A 27,686-nucleotide genomic window follows, 5' to 3' on the forward strand; every position below is an offset into this window, starting at 1 on the left:
TCCCTTGGTTTATAATTTACCCCAATTTTACTTACCCTGATGCACTCCGCACAGCTTATCCCCCCTCGTCTTTCCCCTCTGAGCCCTGCTGTGTGCCCAGGCAGCTGATAACAGCCACATGTAGGGTATTGCCATACCCGGGAGAACCCACATTACAGTTTATGGGGTGAAGGTCTCCGGTCAAAATGCTCACTACACCTCTAGATGAATGCCTTAAAGAGGCTCTGTCACCAGATTTTGCAACCCCTATCTCCTATTGAAGCAGATCGGCGCTGCAATGTAGATAAGAGTAACGTTTGTTTTTTTTTCAAAAACGAGCATTTTTGGCCAAGTTATGACCATTTTTATATTTATGCAAATGAGGCTTTCTTAAGTACAACTGGGCGTGTTTAAAGTCATGTACAAGTGGGCGTGTATTGTGTATGTACATCTGGGCGTTTTTACTTGTTTTACTAGCTGGGCGTTGTGAATAGAAGTGTATGATGCTGACGAATCAGCATCATCCACTTCTCTTCGTTAACACCCAGCTTCTGGCAGTGCACAGACACACAGCGTGTTCTCGAGAGATCACGCTGTGACGTCACTTCCTGCCCCAGGTCCTGCATCGTGTCGGACGAGCGAGGACACAACGGCACCAGGCGACAGAGGCTACATCGACTTACCTGCAAACGCCGATGCTGCTGCAGAATCAACTGTAGCCTCCGTCGCCTGGTGCCGATGTGTCCTCGCTCGTCCGACACTATGCAGGATCTGGGGCAGGAAGTGACGTCACAGCGTTATCTCTCGAGAACACGCTGTGTGTCTGTGCACTGCCAGAAGCTGGGTGTTAACGAAGAGAAGTGGATGATGCTGATTCGTCAGCATCATACACTTCTATTCACAACGCCCAGCTAGTAAAACAAGTAAAAACGCCCAGATGTACATACACAATACACGCCCACTTGTACATGACTTTAAACACGCCCAGTTGTACTTAAGAAAGCCTCATTTGCATAAATATAAAAATGGTCATAACTTGGCCAAAAATGCTCGTTTTTGAAAAAAAACAAAAAACACGTTACTCTTATCTACATTGCAGCGCCGATCTGCTGCAATAGGAGATAGGGGTTGCAAAATCTGGTGACAGAGCCTCTTTAAGGGTGTAGTTTTTAAAACGGGGTCACTTCTTGCGGGTTTCAACTGTACTGGTACCTCAGGGGCTTCTGCATACATGACTTCACACTAGAAAATCCCCAGTAGGCCAAATTGTGGTCCTTTCCTTCCGAGCCCTCCCATGGGCCCAAACGGCAGTTTATCACCACAAATGGGGTATTGCCGTACTCAGGACAAATTGGGGAACAAAATGGAGTAATTTCTTGTGAAAATAAGAATTTTTTAGCTAAAATTACATATTATTGGAAAAAATATATATTTTTTTAATTCCCAGCCCAATTCAAATAAGTTCTGTGAAGAAACTATGGGGTCCAAATGGTCACATTACCCATAAATGAATTCCTTGAGGGGTGTAGTTTCCAAAATGGGGTCACTTCTGGTGGGTTTCCATTGCTTTGATACCTCTGAGGCTCTGCAAATGCGACATGGCACCCGAAAACCAATCCAGCAAAATCTGGACTCCAACAAACACATAGCGCTCCTTTCATTCTGAGCCCTCCCATGGGCCCAAACGGCAGTTTATCACCACAAATGGGGTATTGCCACACTAAGGACAAATTGGGCAACAAAATCGGGTATTTTGTTCCCTGTGAAAATAAGAAATTTTGATCACAAATGACATTTTATTGGAAAAAAAATGACATTTTTTTCATTTCACAGCCCAATTCAAATACGTGCTGTGAAAAAACTGTGTGGTCAAAATGGTAACAACCATAAATGAATTCCTTGAGGGGTGTAGTTTCCAAAATGGGGTCACTATTGGGGGATTCCTACTGTTTTGGCACCTCAACACCTCTTCAAACCTGGCATGTAGCCTAAAATATATTCTAATAAAAAAAGAGGCCTCAAAATGCACTAGGTGCTTCTTTGGCTTGTGTTTTATTCCACGAGCGCAGTAGAGCCACATGTGGGACATTTCTAAAAACTGCAGAATCTGGACAATACATATTTAGTAGTGTTTCTCTGGTAAAACCTTCTGTGGTACAGAAAAAAATAAATGAATAAAATTGAAATTCAGCAAGAAAAATGAAATTTGCAAATTTCACCTCCACTTTGCTTTAATTCCTGTGAAATGCCTGAAGGGTTAAAAAACTTTCTAAATGCTGTTTTGAATACTTTGAGGGGTCTAGTTTTTAAAATGGGGTGTTTTATCAGGGTTTCGAATACATAGGCCCCTCAAAGCCACTTCAGAACTCAAGAGGTACCTTAAAAAAAAGGCTTTTGAAATTTTCTTAAAAATATATGAGAAATTGCTGTTTATGTTCTAAGCCTTGTAACGTCCAAGAAAAATAAAAGAATGTTCAAAAAAACAATGCCAATCTAAAGTAGACATATGGGAAATGTGAACTAGTAACTATTTTGGGTGGTATAACTGTCTGTTTTACAAGCAGATGCATTTAAAATTCTGAAAAATGCTATTTTTTCAAAATTTTCTCAAAATTTTGCAATTTTTCACCAAAAAACACTGAATATATCGACCAAATTTTACCACAAACATGAAGCCCAATGTGTCACGAGAAAAGAATCTCATAATCGCTTGGGTAGGTTTAAGCATTCCGACGTTATTACCACATAAATTGAAATATGTCAGATTTGAAAAATGGGCTCTGAGCCTTAAGGCCAAAACTAGGCTGCGTCCTTAAGGGGTTAAAGAGGCTGCGTCACCGCATTATAAGTGGCCTATATTGTACATCGTGTGATTGGTGCTGTAATGTAGATCACAGCAGTGTTTTTTATTTAGAAAAACAATCATTTTTGACGGAGTTATGACCTATATTAGCTTTATGCTAATGAGTTTCTCATTGGACAACTGGGCGTGTTTTACTATATGACCAAGTGGGCGTTGTACAGAGGAGTGAATGATGCTGACCAATCAGCGTCATACACTTCTCTCCATTCATTTACACTGCAAATAGCGATATAGTTATATCGCTATGTGCTGTCACATAAACATACTATAACGCTACTCATGTGTCATGACAATGAATATACATTACCTCTAGCCAGGACGTGATGTGTATTCATTCTCCTGACCACTTCTGTAGCGTCTCTGTTAATTACAGCACAGCGAGATCTCGCTGTGAATGACAGCTTACAACGTAATCTCGCGAGACTACGCCTGCTATGCTGTAACTCACAGAGACGCTACAGAAGTGGTCAGGAGAATGAATACACATCACGTCCTGACTGGAGGTAATGTATATTCATTATCAGGACACTGCAGTAATGTTAGTGTGTGTATATGAGGCTGCAGATAGCGATGTAGCTATATCGCTATTTGCAGTGTAAATGAATGGAGAGACATGTATGACGCTGATTGGTCAGCGTCATACACTCCTCTGTACAACGCCCACTTGGCCATATAGTAAAACACGCCCAGTTGCCCATTGAGAAACTCATTAGCATAAAGCTAATATAGGTCATAAGTCCGTCAAAAATAATTATTTTCTAAATAAAAACACTGCTGTAATCTACATTACAGCGCCGATCACATAGTGTACAAAATAGGCCACTTATAACGTGGTAAAAGAGCCTCTTTAAGGTTGCTTCCTTCAGAGGACTTATACCTTCCGGAGCACACCTAGGGAAAGAAGGTAAGAACCTGCTAGGGGGTCTGCAATCCAGGGAGAAGCGCTTTTCCAACAGGACAATCCCATCCGGAGGACAGGAAACATGACTGGGTGTGTGTAGAGGGGTGTCCTATTTTATATCGTCAGGCTTTCTGCATGAAAAAAAACTCAGTGTGAACAGTGCCTAAGATTCCTATTTAAAGGGGTTTTCCCATGAGGGACATTTATGACATATCCACAGAATACGCCATAACTGTCAGATAGATGCGGGTTCCACCTCTTGGACCCACACCTATCTCTAGAACGGGGCCCTCTAAACCCCATTCTACCTGTTTCTGCACCCTCTGCCTCACCGGCCACTTCCTGACTATATGGTCGAGAGTTACGAAAGTAGTGAACGGCAGTTACTGAAGAAGCGTAGCACGCGAGCTACGAGGTTTCCGTAACTACCATTCAGTTCCATGGGACTTACGGAAACAGCGAAGCTCAGCGAGGTACACGGTTTCCTTATTTATGGTAGGAATTCCCCTGCTTCTGCTGCAACAGAGCAGCAGAACGGGGTTTTAGGGGGCCCTGTTCTACAGATCGATGCGGGTCCCAGAGGTGGGATCCGTATCCATGTGACATTTATGACATATCCTGTGGATATGACATAAATGTCTCATGGGAAAACCCCTTTAAGCGTACCTGTAAGAAACCCAAAATGAAAGGGCCATCAGGGCAATCAAAGATATCAACAGGTTTGTCAGCAATTCCAGGTTCTAAGGTGAATCTCTGAGCTGACCTTTCTACCGGCTAGAAGGGTGGAGATGGCCTGTCTGATCAGGTTTTTTTTCCCCTAAAATTTCCCTTTCAAGAGCCATGCTGTTAGGTGCAGGCTTTCCACCTCTGGAAGTATCTATGGGGTTGCTATTGACATCTTTCAGAGCTATGAAAACCAGACCCTTCTCAGCAAAAATAAGCAATCAGTATTATTTTTGCAGAATCCTCTCTGATTCTTTTCAGTGTTCTCAAAGTCAACGTGAGGTGTAAAGTCATATAACAGGCCTTTTTTCAAGATTGGGAGAAAGGATCCAATCCCTTTGGGAGACCTGAGGGGAAAAGGAAAATAAACTGTCCACCTATCGATTTACACGAGAATCAAGCAGATCTATTACTGGGACATCCCATAGTTTCGTCATCTCAGTGAAAACTTCCTGATTCAGACCCCACTCCCCCCGATTGATGTGATGGCAACTGAGAAAATCTGCCTTCTGGTTGTGTACCCCCTTGAGATGAACTGCCGAGAGGGAACTGAGAGAAGATTCTGCTAACAGAAATAGAGACAGGGACAAGAAACTCGGGGCCCTTGTGCCCCCATCTGTTTATATATTCCACCCCCGTGAAGTTGTCAGAATAAATTTTTACACTGCGATCCTTGACAACTGGTAATAAATACTAGAAACACAGCCATCAATTCCCTGAAATTCAGGAAATTTGCTTGATTCCACGTGCCCTGTAGAAGTAAAGAATCTGCAAGGGCTAGCGTCTGCAGTCAGGCTGAAGATATTTTCTCCCTTTCAAGGGATTCCGTTCCCTAGGTTCCTGAGATCCACCCACCAGGAGAGGGCTTGCAATGTTTGCAGGGACAATACGTCTTGTGATCTAAGGACCTCTGTGTTTTGTTCCACTCGGATAGTATTTGATGCTGAAGGTGTCTTGAGTGGTACTGGGCCCATTCTACCGCTGTGATACAAGCTGTTACTAACCCGGGAACAGACCTGTTTTTTTGTAAAGAGACCACCTTTTTCTATATAATTTCCCTGACTCACTACCACATTCTTTTTGTGGTGGAAGGAAAGACATTTGAGTTAGAATCCAACGTTAGTTTTGACTTTTCCCTGTTAAATTCCCAGCCTAGCCTGAAGAGAATATACTCTACCATTTTTATCTGCTGTAGAAGTATCCAATCCGACTTGGCAACCAACAGAAAATTGTTCTGATAAGGCATTATTACAATGTCCTTCTCTAGGATATGGGCCATCATCTCCGCTATAATATTTTTGAATGCCCTTGATCCTTGCGAGAGCCCAGAAAAAAAAAGCCTGAAACTTTAGGTAACAAAGATTGTTCCCCAGAAATACTGCCACTCTTAGAAATTTTTGGAAGTGACTGTGGATATGTACAGAGTGACCAAGACACATCCCGGAAATAGATTATTTACTGAAGAGGTAATTGATTCCATGTGAAACTTTTCGTAAGATAGGCTTTGATTTAGTTTCTTTAAATTTAGAATAGTGCGATAAGAGCTGTTGGATTTTCTTACCAGGAACAATGTTGAGAAGAAACCTTCCTTTTTCTCCTGAAGGAACTTGGACCAATAACTTTTTAGAAAGCAGGGTGTGAATTTCTCCGGAAAGGGCCCTCTGCTTCTCTGGATCTGCGCGTAGGTATGTGATAACAAATCTTTCCGATGAAAAAGAGAGAAAATTTGGTTTTAAACCTTCTTTCACAATGGAATTTATCCATAGTCATTTGCCAATCCTGGGGGGGGGGGCAGCGATAGACGTCCTCCCACAGGACCTCTGGAGTAATTGTTGCGAGCTCTTTTTAGAGGAATCAGAATGGGAATTGAACATAAGCCCCTTGTTTTTCTTTGGACCTTTCTAGTTTTTTTTTCCTATTTAACTGTTTAAAGTCCTTCCTTTTATTGTTATGTAAGGATTTTTTGTTACAAGGAAACATCACTGATTGGAACCCTTTTTTCCCATCGGATGCATATTTAGGTATGTTGTCTGGGGCAAGGCCAAATAACTCCCCCTGACAAGGTATGGCACAAAGTTTTGATTTAGATCCCGCACCACCCTTCCAGCATTTGAGCCACAGAGTCCTACAAGCTGAATTTGATAATGCTGTCACTCTTGCGTAAAGAAACAGCTGAAGCATCTGAAACAAAGTCATTGGCACTGCTTAGAGTAGGTAATGAAGTCAGCATCTGATCTCTGGGAGTTCCACTCTTAATATTGGTTTCTAAATTGGTTAACCCAGATCTTAAGGGATCTAGCTACACACGTTGCAGAAATAGCAGATTTGAAAGCTGGAGTAGTAGCGTCTTCATGTTTTCTTAGGTATACTTCTGCTCTCTTATCCATAGGGTCCTTTAGTGAACCTGCATTTTCAAATGGTAGAGATGCCCTCAATTAAATTTTTGCTACAGGAGCGCCAATTCTAGGGGCCCTATCCCAAGCAGTAGACGCTTCTTCCTCAAAGGTTTTTTTCTCTCTGTAAATGAAGGCTGATATTTTTGTGGACAAGAAACACCTTATATCTTCTGGGCCTTATACCCTCAAATATTATATCCTGGACCGACCTAGCCGGTTTAGAATCTTCTAGATCCATGGTGGCGTGGATTTGTTGGCTATAACCAATAAATCTATGTTCTCCGCAGGGAGAAGAGGTTTTCCTAAGAGCTCTTCTTCTGAAGGAGTTCTATTCAGAATCTAATTTAGGCCCCATGCACACGACCGTATTTTTGTCCACCCGTAAATACGGGTTCTTGGTCACACGTATTCCACCCGTATTTACGGGCACGTTTTTGGCTGCAAAATTGCACTGCACTAATCGGCAGCCCTTCGCTCTATCAGTGCAGGATAGAGAGAAGGGACAGCCCTTTCCGTAATAAAAGTAAAAGAAATTCATACTTACCCGGCCGTTCTCTTGGTGACGCGCCCCTCTCTTGACATCCAGTCCGACCTCCCTGGATGACGCGGCAGTTTATGTGACGGCTGCAGCCAGTGATTTGCCTGTGATTAGCTGCAGCGGTCACATGGGCTGTAACGTCATTCCAGGAGGCCGGACTGGAGGAAGAAGCAGGGAGTTCTGGGTAAGTATGAACGTCTTTTTTTTTTTTTTTACAGCTTTATCCATATTGTGATCGGTAGCCACTGTCCAGGGTGCTGAATGAGTTACTGCCGATCGTTTAACTCTTTCAGCACCCTGGACAGTGACTATTTACTGACGTCACCTAGCAACGCTCCCGTAATTACGGGTGCACACACGTTGTCACCCGTAATTACGGGAGCCCCATAGACTTCTATGGGCTGCCCGTGCCGTAATTACGGCCTGAAATAGGACATGTTCTATCTTTTTCAACGGCACGGGCACCTTCCCGTAAGCATACGGGGAGGTACCCGTGGCCAATAGAAGTCTATGGGCCCGTAATTACGGGAGTTTTTACGGTTGTGTGCATGGGGCCTTACCCTCTACTTCCTCTGCTCCTGACAACTTCATTATCACTGGAGAAGTACACTGCCCTAGATCTACTGAATGAAGTACAAGGGCGTTCTTTACTTAAAGCCTTACTTATTTTTTTAACCAGGCTTTTAACATTCTTGAATAGAGATGGGCCTAATCCTCTAAAACCTTCTTCAAACAAGCTTTACAGAGTGATTTAACATAGGCCGTAGGAAAATCTGACATTCTGTTTTTAAAGGCTATGTACACCTTTGAGGGCTTTTTTTGTAATAAACAGATTTGTCAGTGTAATTTGTGTAACTTACTAATTAGTTTTCATTAAAAAATGTTATTAAAATTCGTTTTGGAGATACAGCTGTTCTGTACTCTCTATACAGAACAACTGTATCTCCAAAAGTAAAACAAAATTTTTAATAAAAACGAATTAGTAAGTTACACAAATCACACGGACTAATCTATTTATTTAAAAAAAAGCCCTCAAAAAGGTGTAATTAGCCTTTAAATTAAAGAGGCTCTGTCACCAGATTTTGCAACCCCTATCTGCTATTGCAGCAGATAGGCGCTGCAATGTAGATTACAGTAACGTTTTTATTTTTAAAAAACGAGCATTTTTGGCCAAGTTATGACCATTTTTGTAATTATGCAAATGAGGCTTGCAAAAGTCCAAGTGGGTGTGTTTAAAAGTAAAAGTCCAAGTGGGCGTGTATTAGGTGCGTACATCGGGGCGTTTTTAATACTTTTACTAGCTGGGCGCTGTGAAGAGAAGTAACATCCTCTTCTCTTCAGAACGCCCAGCTTGTGACAGTGCAGATCTGTGACGTCACTCACAGGTCCTGCATCGTGACGGCCACATCGGCACCAGAGGCTACAGTTGATTCTGCAGCAGCATCAGCGTTTGCAGGTAAGATCGACTTACCTGCAAACGCTGATGCTGCTGCAGAATCAGCTGTAGCCTCTGGTGCCGATGTGGCCGTCACGATGCAGGACCTGTGAGTGACGTCACAGATCTGCACTGTCACAAGCTGGGCGTTCTGAAGAGAAGAGGATGTTACTTCTCATCAGAGCGCCCAGCTAGTGAAAGTATTAAAAACGCCCCGATGTACGCACATAATACACGCCCACTTGGACTTTTACTTTTAAACACACCCACTTGGACTTTTGCAAGCCTCATTTGCATAAATATAAAAATGCTCATAACTTGGCCAAAAATGCTCGTTTTTTTAAAATAAAAACGTTACTGTAATCTACATTGCAGCGCCTATCTGCTGCAATAGCAGATAGGGGTTGCAAAATCTGGTGACAGAGCCTCTTTAAGCTGATCTTTTCCCTGGGTCCTTAGAGCCCTAAAAACGACAATGTTTACAGTACAAATAGGGTCAGGGAAATGTTAGGGGTAAAAAACCCTCTTATCCCACCAGCGTGTACCGGTCCAGCATCTGTGCCAGCTGTGAAGCATCCATTCTCAAAAAAATAAATAAATAAAAACCAGGAAACTGGAGAGTTGTAGTAGATCTTTCTGACACAGCTCTCATAAGACTGACAGGGCCCCTGTCAAAAAGCACACGCTGGGGACTCCACCCAATTGCGGGCCACACGACAAACTGTCTCCCAGCAAACCTAAAGAAACCAGAAGTAACAAGTGTCACTTCCGGATGCGTCATTACACCGGCTCCACTTACCGTAAGGCCTATAGTGCCGGTAAATATATGGCCTGTGGAGGTTTCGGAGTCACGCGCAAGGCCACAAGGAACGCTCCCCCAGACACGCCGCTACAGTCTGGCTCCGGAATAAGAATTTCTCCAAACACAGCAAGAGGAAGAAAGGCACAAAGCATCCGCACACAGCTGGGTTTGAAGAGGGGGAACCAGACTATCCCCAGCGGCTCCTAGTGGAGACTTATGCCGACAGACCACACATGAGACCCTCAGATACAGGCTAAACTCCTGCAGTCTGCCCTTCTTTGGATCCTACTCTGTCCCTGCCTCTTGTCCAAAGGACAGGAAACAGAAGCAGGGATGATGGTGGTGGTCACTCCTTTAAATGAATCCTAGTTCCCGTTTCCTGTCCAGTGGAGGAGGCGTCTCCAGGGGTGCCGCCATAGGGCGATAGGGAAATTAGAACAGGTTATATTTTTTGACGGCAGTTCAAAAAACCGCCGTGTGAATACACCCAAAGAACTTCGTTGTTCTTGAAATGATCGGGTGACGGACGTGAACTGTTGTGTGAACATAGCCTTAAGGATGCTTACTATGTTGACCCTTTAATGACCAGCCTGTTTAAAACCTTAATGACCAAGCTATTTTTTACGTTTTTCCATCGTCACAGTCCAAGAGCTAGAACTTTATTATTTTTGTGTCAACACAGCTGTATAAGGGTATAAGTTGTGGTTTTTAATAGAACCATTTTGGGGTACATATAATTTATTGATTAAATTGTAACTTTGGGGGGGGGGGGGGGGTAATAGAAAAAAAACAGCAATTTCGCCACACTTTTTTTGCGTCCTACATTTATGCTGTTTACCTTGTGTTATAAATAACACAATAACTTTATTTAGCAGGTTGCTACGATTGCAACGATACAAAATTTATATAGCTTTTGTATGTTTTACTACTTTGACACAGTAAGGCTGGATTCACACGATCATGTTACGTCCGTAATGGACGGAACGTATTTCGGCCAGAAGTCCCGGACCGAACACAGTGCAGGGAGCCGGGCTCCTAGCATCATAGTTATGTACGATGCTAGGAGTCCCTGCCTCGCTGCAGGACAACTGTCCCGTACTGAAAACCGTAATAAGACTTGTCCGTTCTTTTCTGCGGTGCGGGTTCCTGGGCCATGCACGGACCGTGAAAACCACGGTCGTGTGCATGGCCCCATAGGAATAAATGGGGCCGCAATTCTCCCGTGGATTTTCGGGGGAATTACGGCCGCAAAAGCACGTTCGTGTGCATGAGGCCTTAAATCTTTTTTTTCTTTCAAAATTATTTGGTTTTCTGTCTCCATATTTGAAGAGCCATAACTTTTTTATTTTTCCGCCGATGCAGCTGTATGAGGGCTTATTTTTGGTGGGACAACTTGTAGTTTTTATTGATACCATTTTGGAGTAGATGCGACTTTTTATCACTTTTTTTTTTTTAAAGGGAATGTGTCGCGAATTAAACCTTTTTTTTTTTTAAGTAAGTTACTTATTTCTAGTTTTTTGCTGTATTTGTTTTGTTCTTCCACATGGGGGAAAGTATTAACCCGTTAGTGACCGGCCCATCGTGTTTCTACGTCGGTCACTAACGGGCCTTATTCCGATGCCATAGACTTTTTACGTCGCGGCATCGGAATAAGTTTACAGAGCAGGGAACTGTCAGATCTCCCTGCTCTCAGCTGCTAGAGGCTGCTGAGGGCTGGGAGCGTCCCTGCTCTGCCGTGTGAGATCGATATTAGTATCGATCTCACACGTTTAACCCCTCAGATGCGGTGCTCAATAGCGAGCACCGCATCTGAGTGGTTTTGGAGAGAGGGAGGGAGCTCCCTCTCTCTCCCACCGACACCCGGCGATACGATCGCCGAGTGTCTGTGTCTCTAATGGCAGCCGGGGGTCTAATAAAGGCCCCCAGGTCTGCCTGGAGCGACTGCCTGCTAGATCATGCCGCAGGCATGACCTAGCAGATGCCTGTCCGTGTTAAACGGCCAGGCAGTAATACACTGCAATACAAAAGTATTGCAGTGTATTACAATAGCGATCGCAGAATCGCATTTTAAAGTCCCCTAGTGGGACTAGTAAAAAAGTGAAAAAAAAGTTTAATAAAGTTAATAAAAAAATTATGTGAAAAAAAAATGAAAAACCCAGCTTTTCCCCTTACAAAATGCTTTACTATTAAAAAAACAAAATAAAGTTAAAAAGTTACACATATTTGGTATTGCCGCGTCCGTAACGACCCCGACTATAAAGCTATTACATTATTTAACCCGCACGGTGAACGCCGTAAAAAAAATAATAAAAAACTATGGAAAAATTGCTGTTTTCTGTGAATACGGACTTTAAAAAAATGTAATAAAAAGTGATCAAAAAGTCGCATCAATGGTACCAATAAAAACTTCAAGTCGCCCCGCAAAACAAAAGCCCTCATAGAACTGCATCGGCGAAAAAATAAAAACGTTACGGCTCTTCAAATATGGAGACACAAAAACAAATAATTTAGAAAAAAAAGCGTTTTACTGTGTAAAAGTAGTAACACATACAAAAACTATACAAATTTGGTATCGTTGCAATCGTAACAACCCGCTGAATAAAGTTATTGTGTTATTTATACCACACGGTAAACGGCGTAGATTTAGGACGCAAAAAAGAGTGGCGAAATTTCAGATTTTTTTCTATTCCCCCCCAAAAAAAAGTTAATAAAAGTTAATCAATAAATAATATGTACCTAAAAATGGTGCTATTAAAAAATACAACTTGTCCCGCAAAAAACAAGACCTTATACAGCTATGTCGATGCAAAAATAAGAAGGTTATAGCTCTTGGAATGCGACGATTGAAAAATGTAAAAAAATAGCTTGGTCATTAAGGTCCAAAATAGGCTGGTCATTAAGGGGTTAAAAAGGAAATAACAATTTGACATGTTTTCCAATGCTGGCCACCAGAGGGAGCACTTCCCAGAATTACAGCAAGGTGAATAAGGCAAAGCAACCTGACTCACAGCTGCCATAAATGTGGGAGGGAATCAAATTGCTAAGCAGTGTCCGGCTGCCATTTTGGGTGTGATTATTGAAATGCAGCTGGCAGAAGCTATAGGACACACCAAAAGGCTAAGGGTATGTTCACACGCTTACTAAACAAAGGGTAAACAGCTCCTGATTTTCAGGCATTTTTTTATCAAACTCACGTTTTTGGCCGCGTTTTTTTACAGCTGTTTTTGGAGCGGTCAATGAAAAACGGCTCCAAAAACGTCCCAAGTGATGCGCACTTCTTTTTGGCAGGCGTCTTTTTACGTGCCGTTTTTGGAAAATGGCCGCGAAAAAAAAACGTCCCGTCAGAACCCCGTATTTCCCATTGAAACCAATGGGCAGATATTTGTAGACGTTCTGCTTCCAAATTTTCAGCCGTTGTTCGTGACGTTTGCGGCCCGAAAAATGGCTGAAAACACTGCGTGAGAACATACCCTTAGAATGATGAAAGTGAAGTGAATGACTTTTCAGTTGACAGGTTCACACGGCGTGTATTTCACACTTTTTTTGACGCATTTTACATGCCTCCTGCTAAACGTCTTTATTCCTGCATCCCCACCAAATACTGCTGACAGTCTCCTCCAGCGTCACCATACAATCCTCCTGACAGTCTCCTCCAGCATCACGGTCAGCAAGATTGTATGGTGACACTGGAGGAGACCGTCAGCAAGATTGGGTGGGGATGCTGGAGGAGACGGTCAGCAAGATTGTATGGCGACGCTGGAGGAGACTGTCAGCAAGATTGTGTGGGGACGCATAGTTAACATTTCCCATGTCAACTTCATGTTTGCATCGCTTTTTGAACGTCCTTTTATTTTTCTATGACCTCACAAGGCTTAGAACTTTAGCAGTAATTTCTCATATTTTAAAGAAAATTTCAAAAGGCTATTTTTTCAGGGACCAGTTCTGAGGTGGCTTTGAGGGCCTTATATATTAGAAAATCCCCAGAAGTCACCCCATTTTGAAAACTGCACCCCTCAAGGTATTCGAATCAGCATTCACAAAGTGTTTTAACCCTTTAGGCGTTTCACAGGAATTAAAGCAAAGTAGAGGTGAAATTTACAAAAAATTTTTTTTGGGTCGAAATTCATTTCTAATACATTTTTTTTTGTAACACAGAAGGTTTTACCAGAGAAATGCAACTCAATATTTATTGCCCAGATTCTGCAGTTTTTAGAAATATCCCACATGTGGTCCTAGTGTGATAATGGACTGAAGCACTGGCCTTTAGAATATTTTAGGCACCTTGTCAGGTTTGAAGAGGTCTTGCGGTGCCAAAACAGTGGAAACACCCCAAAAGTTACCCCATTTTGGAAAGTACACCCCTCAAGGAATTTATCTAGGTGTATAGTTAGCATTTAGACCGCACAGGTTTTACGCTTAATTTATCAGAATTAGTCTGTAAAAATGAAAATGTTTAATATTTACAAGAGATAATAAAGAAAATGCACCCCAACATATGTAAAGCAATGTCTCCGATTACGGCAATATCCCATATGTGGTAATAAACTGCTGATTGGACCAACAGCAGGGCTCAGAAGGGAAGGAGCGCCATTTGGATTTTGGAGCACAGATTTTGCTGGATTGGTTTTTGGTTCCATGTCACGTTTGCAACACCCTGGAGGGACCAAAACAGGGGAAACCCTCCAAAAGTGACCCCATTTTGGAAACTACACCTATCAAGGAATTTATCTAGGGGTATAGTTAGCATTTTAACCACACAGGTTTTTCGCTAAATATATTGGAATTAGTCTGTAAAAATGAAAATCTACTTTTTTTCTGAAAAAAAAAGAAATTTGTAATATTTACGAGGAATAATGAAGAAAATCACCCCAACATTTGTAAAGCAATGTCTCCTGATTACAGCAATACGCCATATGTGGTAATAAACTGCTGATTGGACCCACAGCAAGGCTCAGAAGGGAAGGAGTGCCATTTGGAGCACGGATTTTGCTGGATTTGTTTTCGGTGCCATGTCGCGTTTGCAACGCCCTGGAGAGACCAAAACAGGGGAAACCCCCCAAAAGTGACCCCATTTTGGAAACTACACCTCTCAAGGAATTTATCTAGGGGTATAGTTAGCATTTTGACCACACAGGTTTTTTGCAGAATTTAGTGGAATTAGGCGGAGAAAATTAATATCACAATTTATTTCCACTAAAATGTTGAATTTTCTCATTTTCACAAGGGATAAAGGAAAAATAAACAACCATTTTTTATAAAGCAATTTCTCCCGGGTACAGAAATACCCCACATGGGGTCATACATTTTTTTCATTAGAAATGAATTAACCCTTTCAGGACTGATCCATTTTTTGCTTTCTTATTTTCGTTTTTCACTACCCGCCTTCCAAGAGCCATAACTTTTTTCTTTTTCTGTCAGTAGAGTGATGTGAGGGCTTATTTCTTGCGGGAGGAATTGTAGTTTCTATTGATACCATTTAAAGTGCCATAAAAAGTACTGGGAAACTGAAAAAAAAATAGTAAGATATAGTAATATAGGAAAAAAATCTGATTCCATTTTTTGGGGTTTTCGTTTTTACAGCTTTCGCCGTGCGGTAAAAACGAAAACTACAGCGATTTTGGCAGTTTAAATTATTTAAGTTTTTTACGGTGTTCACCGTGCGAGTTAAATAATGGTATATTCTAATAGTTCGGCCTTTTATGGACGTAGCGATATCAATTCTGTTTATTTTTTTACATTACTTTTGAAGAAAAATGGGGAAAAGGTTTTTTTTTTTAACTTTAAACTTTTTTCTCTCACTACTAATAACTTTAATTCTTCTACACATTTTATTAGTCCCCTTAGGGGACTTGTACCAGCGATTATTGGATCCGCGGGTACAATATGCTGCAATACTAATGTATTGCAGTATATTGTTATTTTTACAGACTCCTGTAACAGCGCGATCGCTGTTCCTGTCCGTTAGTCCCGGGTGTCAGCTGTAATACACAGCCGACACCCGCAGCGTATGGAGCAGGCTCAGCACGTGAGCCCGCTCCATACATCAACCTCCGCACCATGACGTGCTATTAAGTCATAGTGCTCAAAGGGGTTAATGCACAGCGGATGGTGTAAATATTGCAATTTTCCACTGGTATGCCATTACTAAAATAAAATTGCATAATATGTTGTGCCCAGTTTGTGCCCCTGAAGACAAATACCTCATAAAGCGTTAAGCGTGTTCTCCCGGGTATGGCGATGCCATATATGTGGGCACAAACTGCGGCTTATGCACGCTGCAGGGCTCAGAAGGGAGGGACGCCATTTTGCTTTTGGAGCGCAGATTTTGCTTGGTAGTTTTTCTGTTTGGGGTTTTGCTGGTATTTCAGTTTATGATGTGGGGGCATGTGTAATCTGTGCGGAGAACATCAGGGCATAATAAGAGGGTATAATAATGCGGTAAATAAATAATAATTTATAGATATGTGGCCAGTGTCACACTGAAATGGTGTCGGACCTTATCCGCTTTTAGAAAACACTGCACATTTTGCATCGCCATATTCTGAGAGCCAAAACGTCTTTATTTTTTCTCCACCGGAGCTGTGTGAGGGCTTATTTGTTGCGGGACAATCTGTACTTTTCATTGGTACCATTTTGGGGTACATGCGATTTTTTTTTATCACTTTTTATTACATTTTTTTGCAAGTCGGGTGACCAAGAACAAGCAATTCTGACAATGTTTTTTAGTTTATTTTTTGCGGCGTTCACCGTGCACTATAAATGACCATTATATTTTATTTTGCGGGTCGGTACGATTACAGCGATACCATGTGTATATAGGTTTTTTTTTATGTTTTGCAGCGTTTGCACAATAAAATCACTTTTTTATAAAATAATTTATTTTGTGTGTCACCATATACTGAGAGCCGTAACTTTTTTTTATTTTTCAGTCAAAAAAGCGGTGTAAGGGCTTGTTTTTTGCGGGACGGGTTGTAGTTTTTATCGGTATTATTTTCAGGTACATGCGACTTTTTGATCACTTTTTATTCTCTATTTCAGGAGGGGTGGTGACCAAAAAAATAGCGATTCTGGTGTCGTTTTTTTTTTTTTTTGGGGTGTTCATCGTGCGGGAAAAACATAGTTTTATAGTTGGGGTCGTTACGAACGCAGGGATACCAAATATGTGCACTTTTTTTAACGTGTTCATTTTTTTCCCACAATGAAAGACTTATTATAGGAAAAAAATGCAGTGTTCGTTTATATCACTTATAACTTATTTTTACACTTTTTTTAAAACATTTTTATTATCTTTTTTTTACTTTTTTCACTTGTCCCACTAGGGGACACTTATACTTGCAGCTTTGATCGCTGCTAGAGTACATTACACTACGTGTGTAGTGTAATGTACTCCAACTGTCATTGTGACGTGACGGTCACACTGACAGGAAGTCTCGGAGGAGCGGCCGGAGGCTGCTCCTCCGAGTCTTCCGTAAATGGCAACCCGGAGGTCATTGTCTGACCTCCGATTGCCGTGACAAGCATCGGTAGCCCCCACGATCACTTCGTGGGGGCTGCCGATGTGTTTCAAACCACTTAAATGTGGCGACGGCAATCCGCTGACCGGCAAGGCTGGAGTGTCAGCTGTCGGGGACAGCTGACCTCCCGGTTCCCGGACACTGTCCGTTAGGACAGTGTGCGCCGGGAACTACTCCGCAATAGTACGTCTGGATGCGCGAACTAACACCTCTGCAGGACGTACTATTGCGGAGCAGCGCGTGAAGAGGTTAAGGCAGGATTCACAGAAAAACGTTTGCATTGTTTTTTTACAGCGTTTGCCGAGTGGGTTAAATAATGTAATAACTTTACAGTTGGGGTCGTTAAGGACGCGGCGATACCAAACATGTGTAACTTGTTTTTGTTTTTTAATAAAGCAGTTTGTAAGAGGAAAAGTGGGTTTTTTATTTTTTTTCTTTTACTTTTTTTTACCAGTCCCATTAGGGGACTTCACTATGTGATCGTCCGATCGCTATTATAACACACTGCAATACTCCTGCATTGCAGTGTATTACTGTCTGTCCGTGTAAAATCATCCACCAGCTGTGCAGGGAACTGCAACAAAGCTTCATTCAAGTCAAAGAGGTTGTGTTATAGTTCCCTGCATAGAACTGCTGGGCAGGAAAAAACCTGTGAAAAAGCCATGTTGCTTAAAGGAGTTGTCCACATTCTGACAACTGATGACCTATCCACCGGATAGGTCATCAGTATGTCATCGTTGCGGGTGCGATACCCAGACCCCGCATCGGTGGCCTGCAGGCACCGGATGGTATAGCACATAATGCTACGTATGGACCCTGGAAGAAGTTTGCTTCGTACATAGCATAGCGGCCGTGATGCAGAACTGCAGGTCTGCTCCTATTCACTTGAATGGAAGCAGAGCTGCACTACTGCAGATCGGCCGCTATTACGTGGCCGGAGCCAACTGCACGTACGTCCGTCGCACGGAGGTACCCGACCAGCTGATCTGTGAAGGGCCCGGCTGTCGGACCCCCACAGATCATATACTGATGACCTATCCGGTGCATAGGTCATCAGAAGCTGGTAAACCCCTTTAAAGCATAATTAACTTTTCAGCATAAGCAAGTATATGTGCAAACATGAGGAGTAAGACTATTTCTGGCCACTCTATGACTCATATTCTGCATTATATAGCACTTTTCCCCTAATTCTTTTAGCTAGTGTGTGGAGCCTCAGTGTCAGTTTTGCCGTTTTTGGCACTGATTTTGCCACACAAAACCGCTTAAGAATGAGCTCCCAAAAAAAGCCCCTCATTGATTTCAATGGGAGGCAGAGGCATTTTTCCCCCCAGGCGACTTATTAATGCTAGAGAAAAAAAAAATAAGTGGCTCGCTCTTTCTTGGAGCAGATTTCACCTCTGACGTTAGTAAATAAGAGTTGCTTGTTTGAAGCTGTTTTTTTTTTTGCCATAGTTTTTTACCCCGTATGGATTCAGTTTACAAAAACGGCTAAAGAAAAAAAAAAAAAATGCAGGAAAAAAAAAAAACGCTGACAAAAAGCATTAAAAAAAAACAGGCATTTCGAAATCCGTATAAAAAATACTAAAGGAATTTTAAGGGAGATTTTTTCAGCCTGACAAAAAATTGTATGTGAACTTACCCAAAGGCCTCATTCAGACGGCCATAGCAGTGATTACAGCACGGAAAGCTCGAGAAGTGTCATGCGCGGGCAGTCCGCAATCACGGACTAAACACACAGAAGATGTACATTTATATCAAGGGTGCCGGACCACAATTGCGAACCGCAAAACGAGTTGTCCTGAGATTTTGCAGCCCGCAATTGGTAAACCACGGTTGTGTGCATGGGCCCAACGAAATGAATGCAAAAACACGTACGCGTGCATGAGGCCTAACTGTCATGTCTTCTATACACAGCGAGGAGGAGAATCTCCTATCACATATATAAAAGCTGCAGCAGCATGGAGGAGATTATACAGCGGTACAGACCAAGTAAAGCTGAGAATCCAGCACTGTAGTGGCATAGACATCTTACCAGCTGCCTGTGTCTTTCTCCCCCTGCTCTCCTCTCCATAGAGTTGTATGGACAGGCAGTGTAATGAGACACCCCCACACCTTCTGCAGCCCATCAGTTCTCCTCTGTAACCAGGAACAGACTTTTCTTGACAACAGGGGGTGGACAGAAAATTACAGAAAGAGACCAGTAACTTTACACAGAATTTGGATAAAACCTGGATAAAAAAAAACCTACATTTTAGCAATAGGATCCCATGCACACAACCGTGCCCGTAATCACAGTCCGTGATTACAGGCACGGCCGTCCGCGGACAGTCACCCACATTATAAATTACGGGAGCACGGTCCGTAAAATCAAAAAATAGGACGTCCTATTTTTTACGGAAGCTTTCTACGGCCCGGACACCTTCCCATAAATATACGGGAAGGTGCCGGGGGAACCATAGAAATTAATGTAACCGTATTTTGATCTGCAATCGCGAACCACAATTACGGTGGTGTGCAAGGGGCCTAAATAAATCCTAAGAGTTTTTTTGCAGGCAGAAATCTGCATCAAAATTCCTTTAGGAAATTTGAGGCAGATTTTGAATTGCAAGTGTTTTGATGCTTTTTTTTCACGTATTTTTCTGGCGTTTTTTGCCTGTAGCCGTTGAATCATATGCAAAAAAACGCAGGGAAAAAACGGAGTGAAAAAAAGGATCACTGTTTTTTTCTGTTTCCCAATGATTTCAGTCAGAGGTAGAAACCGCTAGAAGAAAGAGCATGCTGCTTGTTTTCCTGTGAGCACCCAAAATCTGTCTGGGGAAAAAGAACGTCTCTGCCACCCATTGAAATCAATTGGGGAGGGGGGGGGGGGGGGATTTGAGCTGCTTTTGGCGTGGATTCCGAAGCGATTTCCATGTCAAGTTGCTGTATGTCAGGTATACGATTAGATTAGCATAAGGTGTTTGAAAAATTAGCGTCCATTTAAAAAGAATCTGTAAACATTTCCGTGTGCCGATAAACGGCCACTAATGAAAGCCCCATGAATCACGGGGCGCGCACGGGTGGCTTCAGTGTGCAGTTTGTTGTGTGACGGACCAAATCAATGCAAAGGCCGAGAACGTTCCGTCAAAAACGGGCTGGAGTAGGACCTGCCCTATTTTTGACAGAACGTTCGCACGGTCCCGTTAAAACAACGGAAGTGTGCATGTACCCATTGAAATGAATGTGTCAGGGTGCAATCAGTGACAAAAAAAAACGGATAGTGCAATGATGAAAAAAACCTGAAGTGGGCACGAGGCCTAAGAGGCTGGAATTACACATGCAATATTCGTGGAAGTTTTTTTGGGTCAAAGCCAGGAGCAGAGTATAAAGAAAAGAATGATACTTCTCTATTTTGTGTCTGGCTCAAAAATTGCCACAAAAACTGCACGTGTGATTTCAGCCTAACCAGTATATAGCAGTCTAGAAGTCAGAATATGTATATCTTTCAGGTTTACTCACACATTCTCCCACATCTGTGCAGTTGCAGACACCCCTAGTACGACGTAGAAAAATATAACCGTACTTCCTCCCTTATGCTTCATTCAGACGAGCGTGTCCTATTTGCACGCATTAAAAAAAACGCAGCGTTTTTCCTACATTTCATGTCCGCGTGCCATCAGTGTGCGTTGCGTGTGGCTTGCGTTTTTCACGTCCGTTCAAGCACTTTTTATTTCTCTGCATTTCTTTGTAACTGATGCGTGAAAGTTACACGGACAGCACACGACACAGACACCCAAGACTAGGCACGCAAAAACGCACCAATATAGGACATGCAGTGAGTTTCTCGTAATGGGCACTAAACTCACGCATGTCTAAATAGCCCCATTGAAATGAATGGGTCCTTGGTCAGTGATCAACGCACAGCACACGGACGAGGAACACACTCGTCTGAACGAGCCCTAAATCTCCTACTTTCCTTTGATTCTGTTTGGTCTATTCTATAATAAGACTCTGTTCACATCTACATTATATTCTTTTCATCAGAGGTTCCAGTAATTCTGGCGGCAAGTAGAACGCAGTCTGTCATAAAAGTAACGGGACACCAATATTTGGAACGGTAAGAACCACAGCACAAACCACGCTACCCTTAAACCGGCACACCGAATGCGCAGAAAAACCGCCATTGTGAACCGGTACTGAATTGAAAAATATATAAAGATTTTGGCATGCTGAGAGTTAGAAGCAATTTCCAGTATTCATTTACGCCTGATGCCATTGGACACAGTAACGTCACATTTGGACACCCAGGCAGACCTAAAGTCCGGGGCATCTGTAACTGGCAAATTGCTACAGGGCACTGGCATATCACCCGTGTCCGAACCGTAGCACTGAACGTATAAGAAACATAGTGCCCAAGACTGCGGATATAGCCTTCTATCATTGTCACATTTTATTGGTTGTTATGGGTAACTACTCCACTTATTCATAGCTCTAGTTTTAATAAATTACTCACAATGCTGCTCTCAATTACTTTCCTGCAAGATCTGGAGGTTGGGAGTTTCTCTCTTAGAGGCTGGTAAGTGCGCGTCCTGAACCTCATACAAGTGTCCCTTTTACTGTAGCCCTTCACCTTTTCATATCATACGCTGCCATGTCCCACTCTTACATAGCGTAATGACAACCAGGTACAACATCCTCCCTAACAGCGTGTACTAGCCACAAAGGCAACCCTACATGCCCACAGAACAGCGTACGCTTCAGCACCCGGTGCCACAACTTTGAAAGCTCATCCCGCGCTTACCTTTGTCTGGAACCGGAAGTCGGTCTACGTCTGACGTCAGACGCTATTGGTGACGACTGTATTCCACCGCCATTTTGTCAGCGCCTCTTTTCAGTTTAGACCAACCTGGTAATTGTGGAGGAGGAACCGTGTTTTGCTTTCTTTTTCGGAGTCCGGCTGTGTCGCGTATTTTCGTGCTGAATCTGTTTATCCCCGTACGGGTTGACTATGGGAAAGAAGCACAAGAAGCACAGGTCTGAGTGGAGGTCGTATGACGCCGGCGACCTGAGCTCCCCCCCAGACCAGTCTCAGTGTGAGTGGTTGTTGTTATTATTGAAAGGTTTTGTCTAGTTTGGTAAAACTTCTCTTTCTTGCTATCTGTCATGCAGTTGCCATTGTTTACATTTGTGGCAATTTTGTTAACAGTGAACAATATTGATGTAATTATTTATACTGGGCTAGGGCTCCAGAGGGTAAAACGCATGTGATTATAGGACTGAGGTTTTGTTTGTGATCTGAAGTTCCCCTATGGGGGTCGCATGAAATTGCTTGTGCCCAGGCAATTTCATGTCACACAATGTCATGAATGCAAAAATGTGGTCCTGCCCTGCACCTTACCTTGTGAAACAAGACTCTATCCCTAAATTGCAGCACATTGGATATAATTGCAATACGACGTCGTGTACACGTTACTCACTATTTTGCGAGATTTCATGAGAAGTCGGTGTGGAGCCCCGGCTAATTGTAGTTCTTCGTCCCTTTAGAAAAATAAATTCCAAATTCCTAGTGTTATATATATGTATGTATGTATGTATGTATGTGTGTGTGTGTGTATATGTAAATAACCCCCTGAACTGTGAATGGGGCGTTTCTAAATGGCATGGGGGTGTGTTACTTATCGCTCTGACACTGCCCAATCAGCTACGGACAGTGTGAGAGCGGCTTGTGATGTGAGATCACGCAGTCTTGTCGTTTTGCAGAACGCGAGAGAGAGATCACACAGTACAAGCCGCTCTCACACTGTCCGTAGCTGATTGGGCAGTGTCAGAGTACTAAGTATCACGCCCCTCTGCCATTTCGAAATAAAAAACCGCCCCATTCACAGTTCAGAGGGTTATTTACATATTGGGCACCAAACATAATTGCACCGATGTCTAAATAGCGGAGGAGGATAGAATAATTTTTTTTTAAATTGAGACCCGGTTTTTGCAGCAGTGCCTTTTACATGGTGCATATGAATGGGCGGGTGAAAAGTTCTCTTTAAGATCGTGTATGAAGATTTAGCAGTGGAGCGATCAAATGATCTTCTGATACATTATATGTACTTGTGAGAAGATAATGTAGGTGAAGTCTCAGCCTTCCATTGACTTCCACAGTGAAAAGGCTCTGTAGTGTTGTACTGTTTAGAGATAGAATGTTGTTAGATTTCCTGTAATAGTATAGAGGCCTAGCATAATAGACTTCACCAATGTGATCTTCTAACACGTCATAGCTAAATGGGAAAGGATCATTTCCCTTTTATGTTCCCTATACACTGTTAGGGTATGTTCACACGATGAGAGGCATTTACGTGTGAAAAGACAGACTGTTAACAGCTGCGTCGTTTCACACGTAAATGCTTCTCCTCGCATTTTGCGAGCCGTCTGAGACGCTCGTAAATCTTGAGCTGTGCTTCATTGAGTTCAATGAAGAACAGCTCAAATTACGTGGCAAAGAAGTGTCCTGCACTTCTTTGCCGAGGCAGTCCATTTACGTGTCGTCGTTTGACAGCTGTCAAACGACGACGCGTAAATTACAGGTCGTCTGCACAGTACGTCGGCAAACCCATTCAAATGAATGGGCAGATGTTTGCCAACGTATTGTAGCCCTATTTTCAGACGTAAAACGAGGCATAATACGCCTCGTTTACGTCTGAAAATAGGTTGTGTGAACCCAGCCTTATTGTCATGATTGTGACCTCTAATCACAGACAAAAGGGTATGTAAATCCAGGTTAAAGCGGCTCTGTCACCAGATTATAAGTGCCCTGTCTCCTACATAATCTGATCGGCGCTGTAATGTAGATAACAACAGTGTTTTTTATTTTGAAAACCGATAATTATGAGCAATTTTACATTTATGCTAATGAGTTTCTCAATGGACAACTGGGCGTTTTTTACCTTTGACCAAGTGGGCGTTGTACAGAGGAGTGTATGACGCTGACCAATCAGTGACCAATCAGCGTCATATACTTCTCTCCATTCATGTCCATTTGTACTCGGCACAGTGTGATCTCGCTCTGCTGTCACATACACCCACATTAACTTTACTGAAGTGTCTTGAGAGTGAATAGACCACCTCCAGCCAGGACACGATGTCTATTCACACTCCCGACACTTCGGTAACCTTTGTGTGGGACTTAATCACTGCACAGCGTGATCTCGCGTGTGTGCTGTTGTGAGTCAAACACAAACTTTACCGAAGTGTCGGGAGTGTGAATAGATATCGCGTCCTGGCTGGAGGCAATGTCTATTCACTCTCAAAACACTTCAGTAAAGTTAATGTGGGTGTATGTGACAGCACAGCGTAATCTCAAATGGACATGAATGGAGAGAAGTGTATGACGCTGATTGGTCAGCTTCATACACTCCTCTGTACAACGCCCAGTTGCGCATTAAGAAACTAAGTTGCATAAATCTAAAAATGGTCACAACTTGCTCCAAAATGATCGTTTTTAAAGAAGCTCTGTCCCCACATTATAAGTGCCCTATCTCCTATATAAGAAGATCGGCGCTGTAATGTAAGTGACAGTAATGCTATTTATTTAGAAAAACAATCTATTTTAAACCACTTTATGAGCGATTTTTAGCTTTATGCTAATGAGTTTCTTAATGCCCAAGTGGGCGTGTTTTACTTTGGTCAGCGTCATACACTCCTCTGTACAACGCCCACTTGGTCTAAAGTAAAACACGCCCACTTGTGCATTAAGAAACTCATTAGCATAAAACTAAAATTCGCTCATAAAGTGGTTTAAAATAGATCGTTTTTCTAAATAAAAAGCATTACTGTCACCTACATTACAGCGCCGATCTCCTTATATAGGAGATAGCTCACTTATAATGTGGTGACAGAGCCTTTAAAGGGGTTGACCGGTTTGGGCAACTCTTCCTGTATGACGTGCCCCCAACCATGAGGTGACTCTCTTCGTGAGGTCTCTCGTGATCAGCTGCTATCACATAGGGATGCTCCTGGTGAGCCTTGATTATAAAGTCATAAAACCCTATACAGAAAATAGTCCGTCTGGGTAATTTATAGAAAAGTAGGCCCTCCAATCTTTGCAGCAGCTGTCTGGATGGGATTCCAAGTGAAGGACTCCTCTCTATTACATCCATAATATTGTCAACCCTGTCACGCAATAGCCTTATCCATGCCATGTCTTTCCTCATAATATTTTGATGTGCAGCGGTCACATGACTCAATATTTCTCTGGGACGGCGGCATGGCAATTGCTGCAATTTTATAAAAGTTATTGATGTAGCCTCAACCTAAAGCTGACCAAACACATTAGATAGAAGATGGCCTAATCCAACAGTTATCTAATATGTATGGGCCCCGCTTTACTGTCCTGTTGAAAAGAAGAATTGCGCATCGGTAAATACAACATCTATCTCCTGTATGGCCAGCTGAAGGGAATTGTAGTGTTCTAGTGGATGTGAATAAATGCAGTGTCATTTTATACTTCCATTAGCCTGCTCTGTGTCATTCCCCTGAGATTGCAGCATGGACTGCCAGTGTATTCTGTGCACCTCTCATTTAAAGAATAGGAGTTGTGACAGACACTCCCCCATGGCACCTGGGATCCCAGGAGTCAGAACCCACACTGTTCTCCATATAACAAGCAGCAGCGACTTGGGGCAGTCCACACTTTAATATAAGAAAAAAACAAATTTGGCTAATGAAATTTCTTATGAAAGAATTTCACTTGCTGAGTTTTACATTGTAATAGTGAACATAACTGGGGATACATTTTGTCTGGGTACGGTCATTATTTACCATTCTGGCAAGTTTCTTAATATGTATTTATAACATTTCAGATTATGTGGGTAAACCTTCAGAAAAACCTTTAAAATTGGTTCTTAAAGTTGGAGGAAGTGAAGTGACGGAATTGTCTGGATCTGGACATGATTCTAGTTACTATGATGATCGTTCAGATCACGAGCAACGAGAGCGCCATAAGGAAAAAAAGAAGAAAAAGAAAAAGAAGTCTGAGAAAGAGAAGGATAAGCATGTAGATGATGAAGAAAGAAGGAGGAGGAAGGTATGAAAGTAACTGCATCTGTACATTACCAGATTTTTGCTAACAATTTGCTTCTATCACAGCGCACCATTTGTATGGATGCAATTAAATCTTACGATATATTCAAAAGGGGTTGTCCAGGATTAGAAAAACGTGGGTACTTTCTTCCACCAACAACGCCACACCTGTCCAAAGGTTGTGTGTGGTGTTGAAGCCCTGCCCAATTCACTTATGTGCAGATGAGCCGCAAAACGAGATGTGACTCATGTACCGCTGTTGTGGTGGTGTTGGAAGAAAGCAGTCATGTTTTTCTAATCTTGGACAACCCCCTTAATTTATTGTTTGTAATCTTAAGGCCAGGCTCCATTGCGTTTAACCCCTTAATGACCAGGCCTAAAAAGGCCTTCTAGGTCATCAGTATGTCATCGGTGCGGGTCCGACACCCGGATCCCGCACCGATAAGCCGCTCCGGTGGCCCCTGGCACCGGATGTTGTGGCACATAATGCTATGTACGGAGCCCGGAAACAGTTGGCTCCGTACATAGCATACGGGCCATGCTGCAGAACTGTAGGTCTGCTTCTCTTTACTCAATAGCGACCTTGGCACTTATAATGGTTTTCCCATGAAGGACTTTTATGACATATCCACAGGAAATGTCATAAATGTAAGATGCGGGTCCCACCTCTGGGACCCGCATCTATCTCTAGAACGGGGCCCCCCTAATCCCCGTTCTATCTTACCTTTCAGGAGTTCTATCCCCGTTCTATCTTACATTTTCAGGAGTTCCAAAAATTGGTATCGCTGCGTCCGTAAAAGTTCAAAACTATTACAATATAGCATTATTTGACTCACACCTTGAACGGCGTAAAAAATTTTTTGAAAACCCCAGAATTGCTGTCTTTTGGTCACCATAGCGCTAAAAAGAATGAAATAAAAAGTGATAAAAAATTTGTATGTATTAAGAAATGGTGCTAATAAAAACTACAGCTCTTCCTGCTAAAAATAAGCCCTCACACCGCTCAAACGATGAAAAAATATAAACGTTATGGCTCTCAGAATGTGGTAAAACCGAACGAATTATTTTTTTATAACCAATCGTTTTTGTCTTTGTAAAATATGAAATTTTTTCCTATTTTCTGTTGTCTAAAGCCCCAGTGCGTCTTATAGTCAGGTGTGACTTATAGTCCGAAAAATATGGTACTTTGAGAGGTAAATAATTAATCATGGAATCTGTCTACTATCTGTTCTGCACTACATATCTCTTGTCAGTGGAGATCTTGAGGATGGCTGGTGAAGATTGTTTTTTATGGATTATATGAGCCAGTAGTCTACTAGATTGGTTCAAATGCATCTTGCAAAAGGAAAAATAGTTTCCAATCACATTTCTCCAGAAGGTGCAGCAAACATATTCTACTCACCTGTAACAATGCCTTTCTTCTATCCTTGGAAGGATCCGTTAAGAAGGATATCTCTAAGGATTTACATGAAGCTGCCAATTCT

At 42.4% G+C, this 27,686-nt stretch overlaps 2 protein-coding genes across 9 annotated transcripts in view; one reads left to right on the plus strand and one right to left on the minus strand.

Annotated features, from left to right (window-relative positions):
* The window catches only part of TRIP13 (thyroid hormone receptor interactor 13), a 202,918-nt gene extending 180,815 nt beyond the window's left edge, over positions 1–22,103 (minus strand). Inside the window, exon 1 of one of the 3 annotated variants that reach the window (XM_075826882.1) lies at positions 21,932–22,103. The gene's annotated coding sequence lies outside the window, so the exon portion shown is untranslated. The other 2 variants (XM_075826881.1, XM_075826883.1) reach the window with 2 other exon arrangements.
* BRD9 (bromodomain containing 9) overlaps positions 21,995–27,686 on the plus strand; it is a 148,619-nt gene continuing 142,927 nt past the window's right edge. For 3 of the 6 annotated variants that reach the window (XM_075826874.1, XM_075826878.1, XM_075826879.1), the window contains exons 1-2: positions 21,996–22,223; positions 25,983–26,206. In XM_075826874.1, coding sequence (XP_075682989.1) covers positions 22,139–22,223; positions 25,983–26,206 — 309 coding nt within the window. In that variant the 5' untranslated portion in view covers positions 21,996–22,138. Of the gene's footprint in view, positions 22,224–25,982; positions 26,207–27,686 lie in introns of all 6 variants that reach the window. The other 3 variants (XM_075826876.1, XM_075826877.1, XM_075826875.1) reach the window with 2 other exon arrangements.

This window comes from Rhinoderma darwinii, chromosome 5 (genome assembly GCF_050947455.1).
Source record: "Rhinoderma darwinii isolate aRhiDar2 chromosome 5, aRhiDar2.hap1, whole genome shotgun sequence".
NCBI lineage: Eukaryota > Metazoa > Chordata > Amphibia > Anura > Rhinodermatidae > Rhinoderma > Rhinoderma darwinii.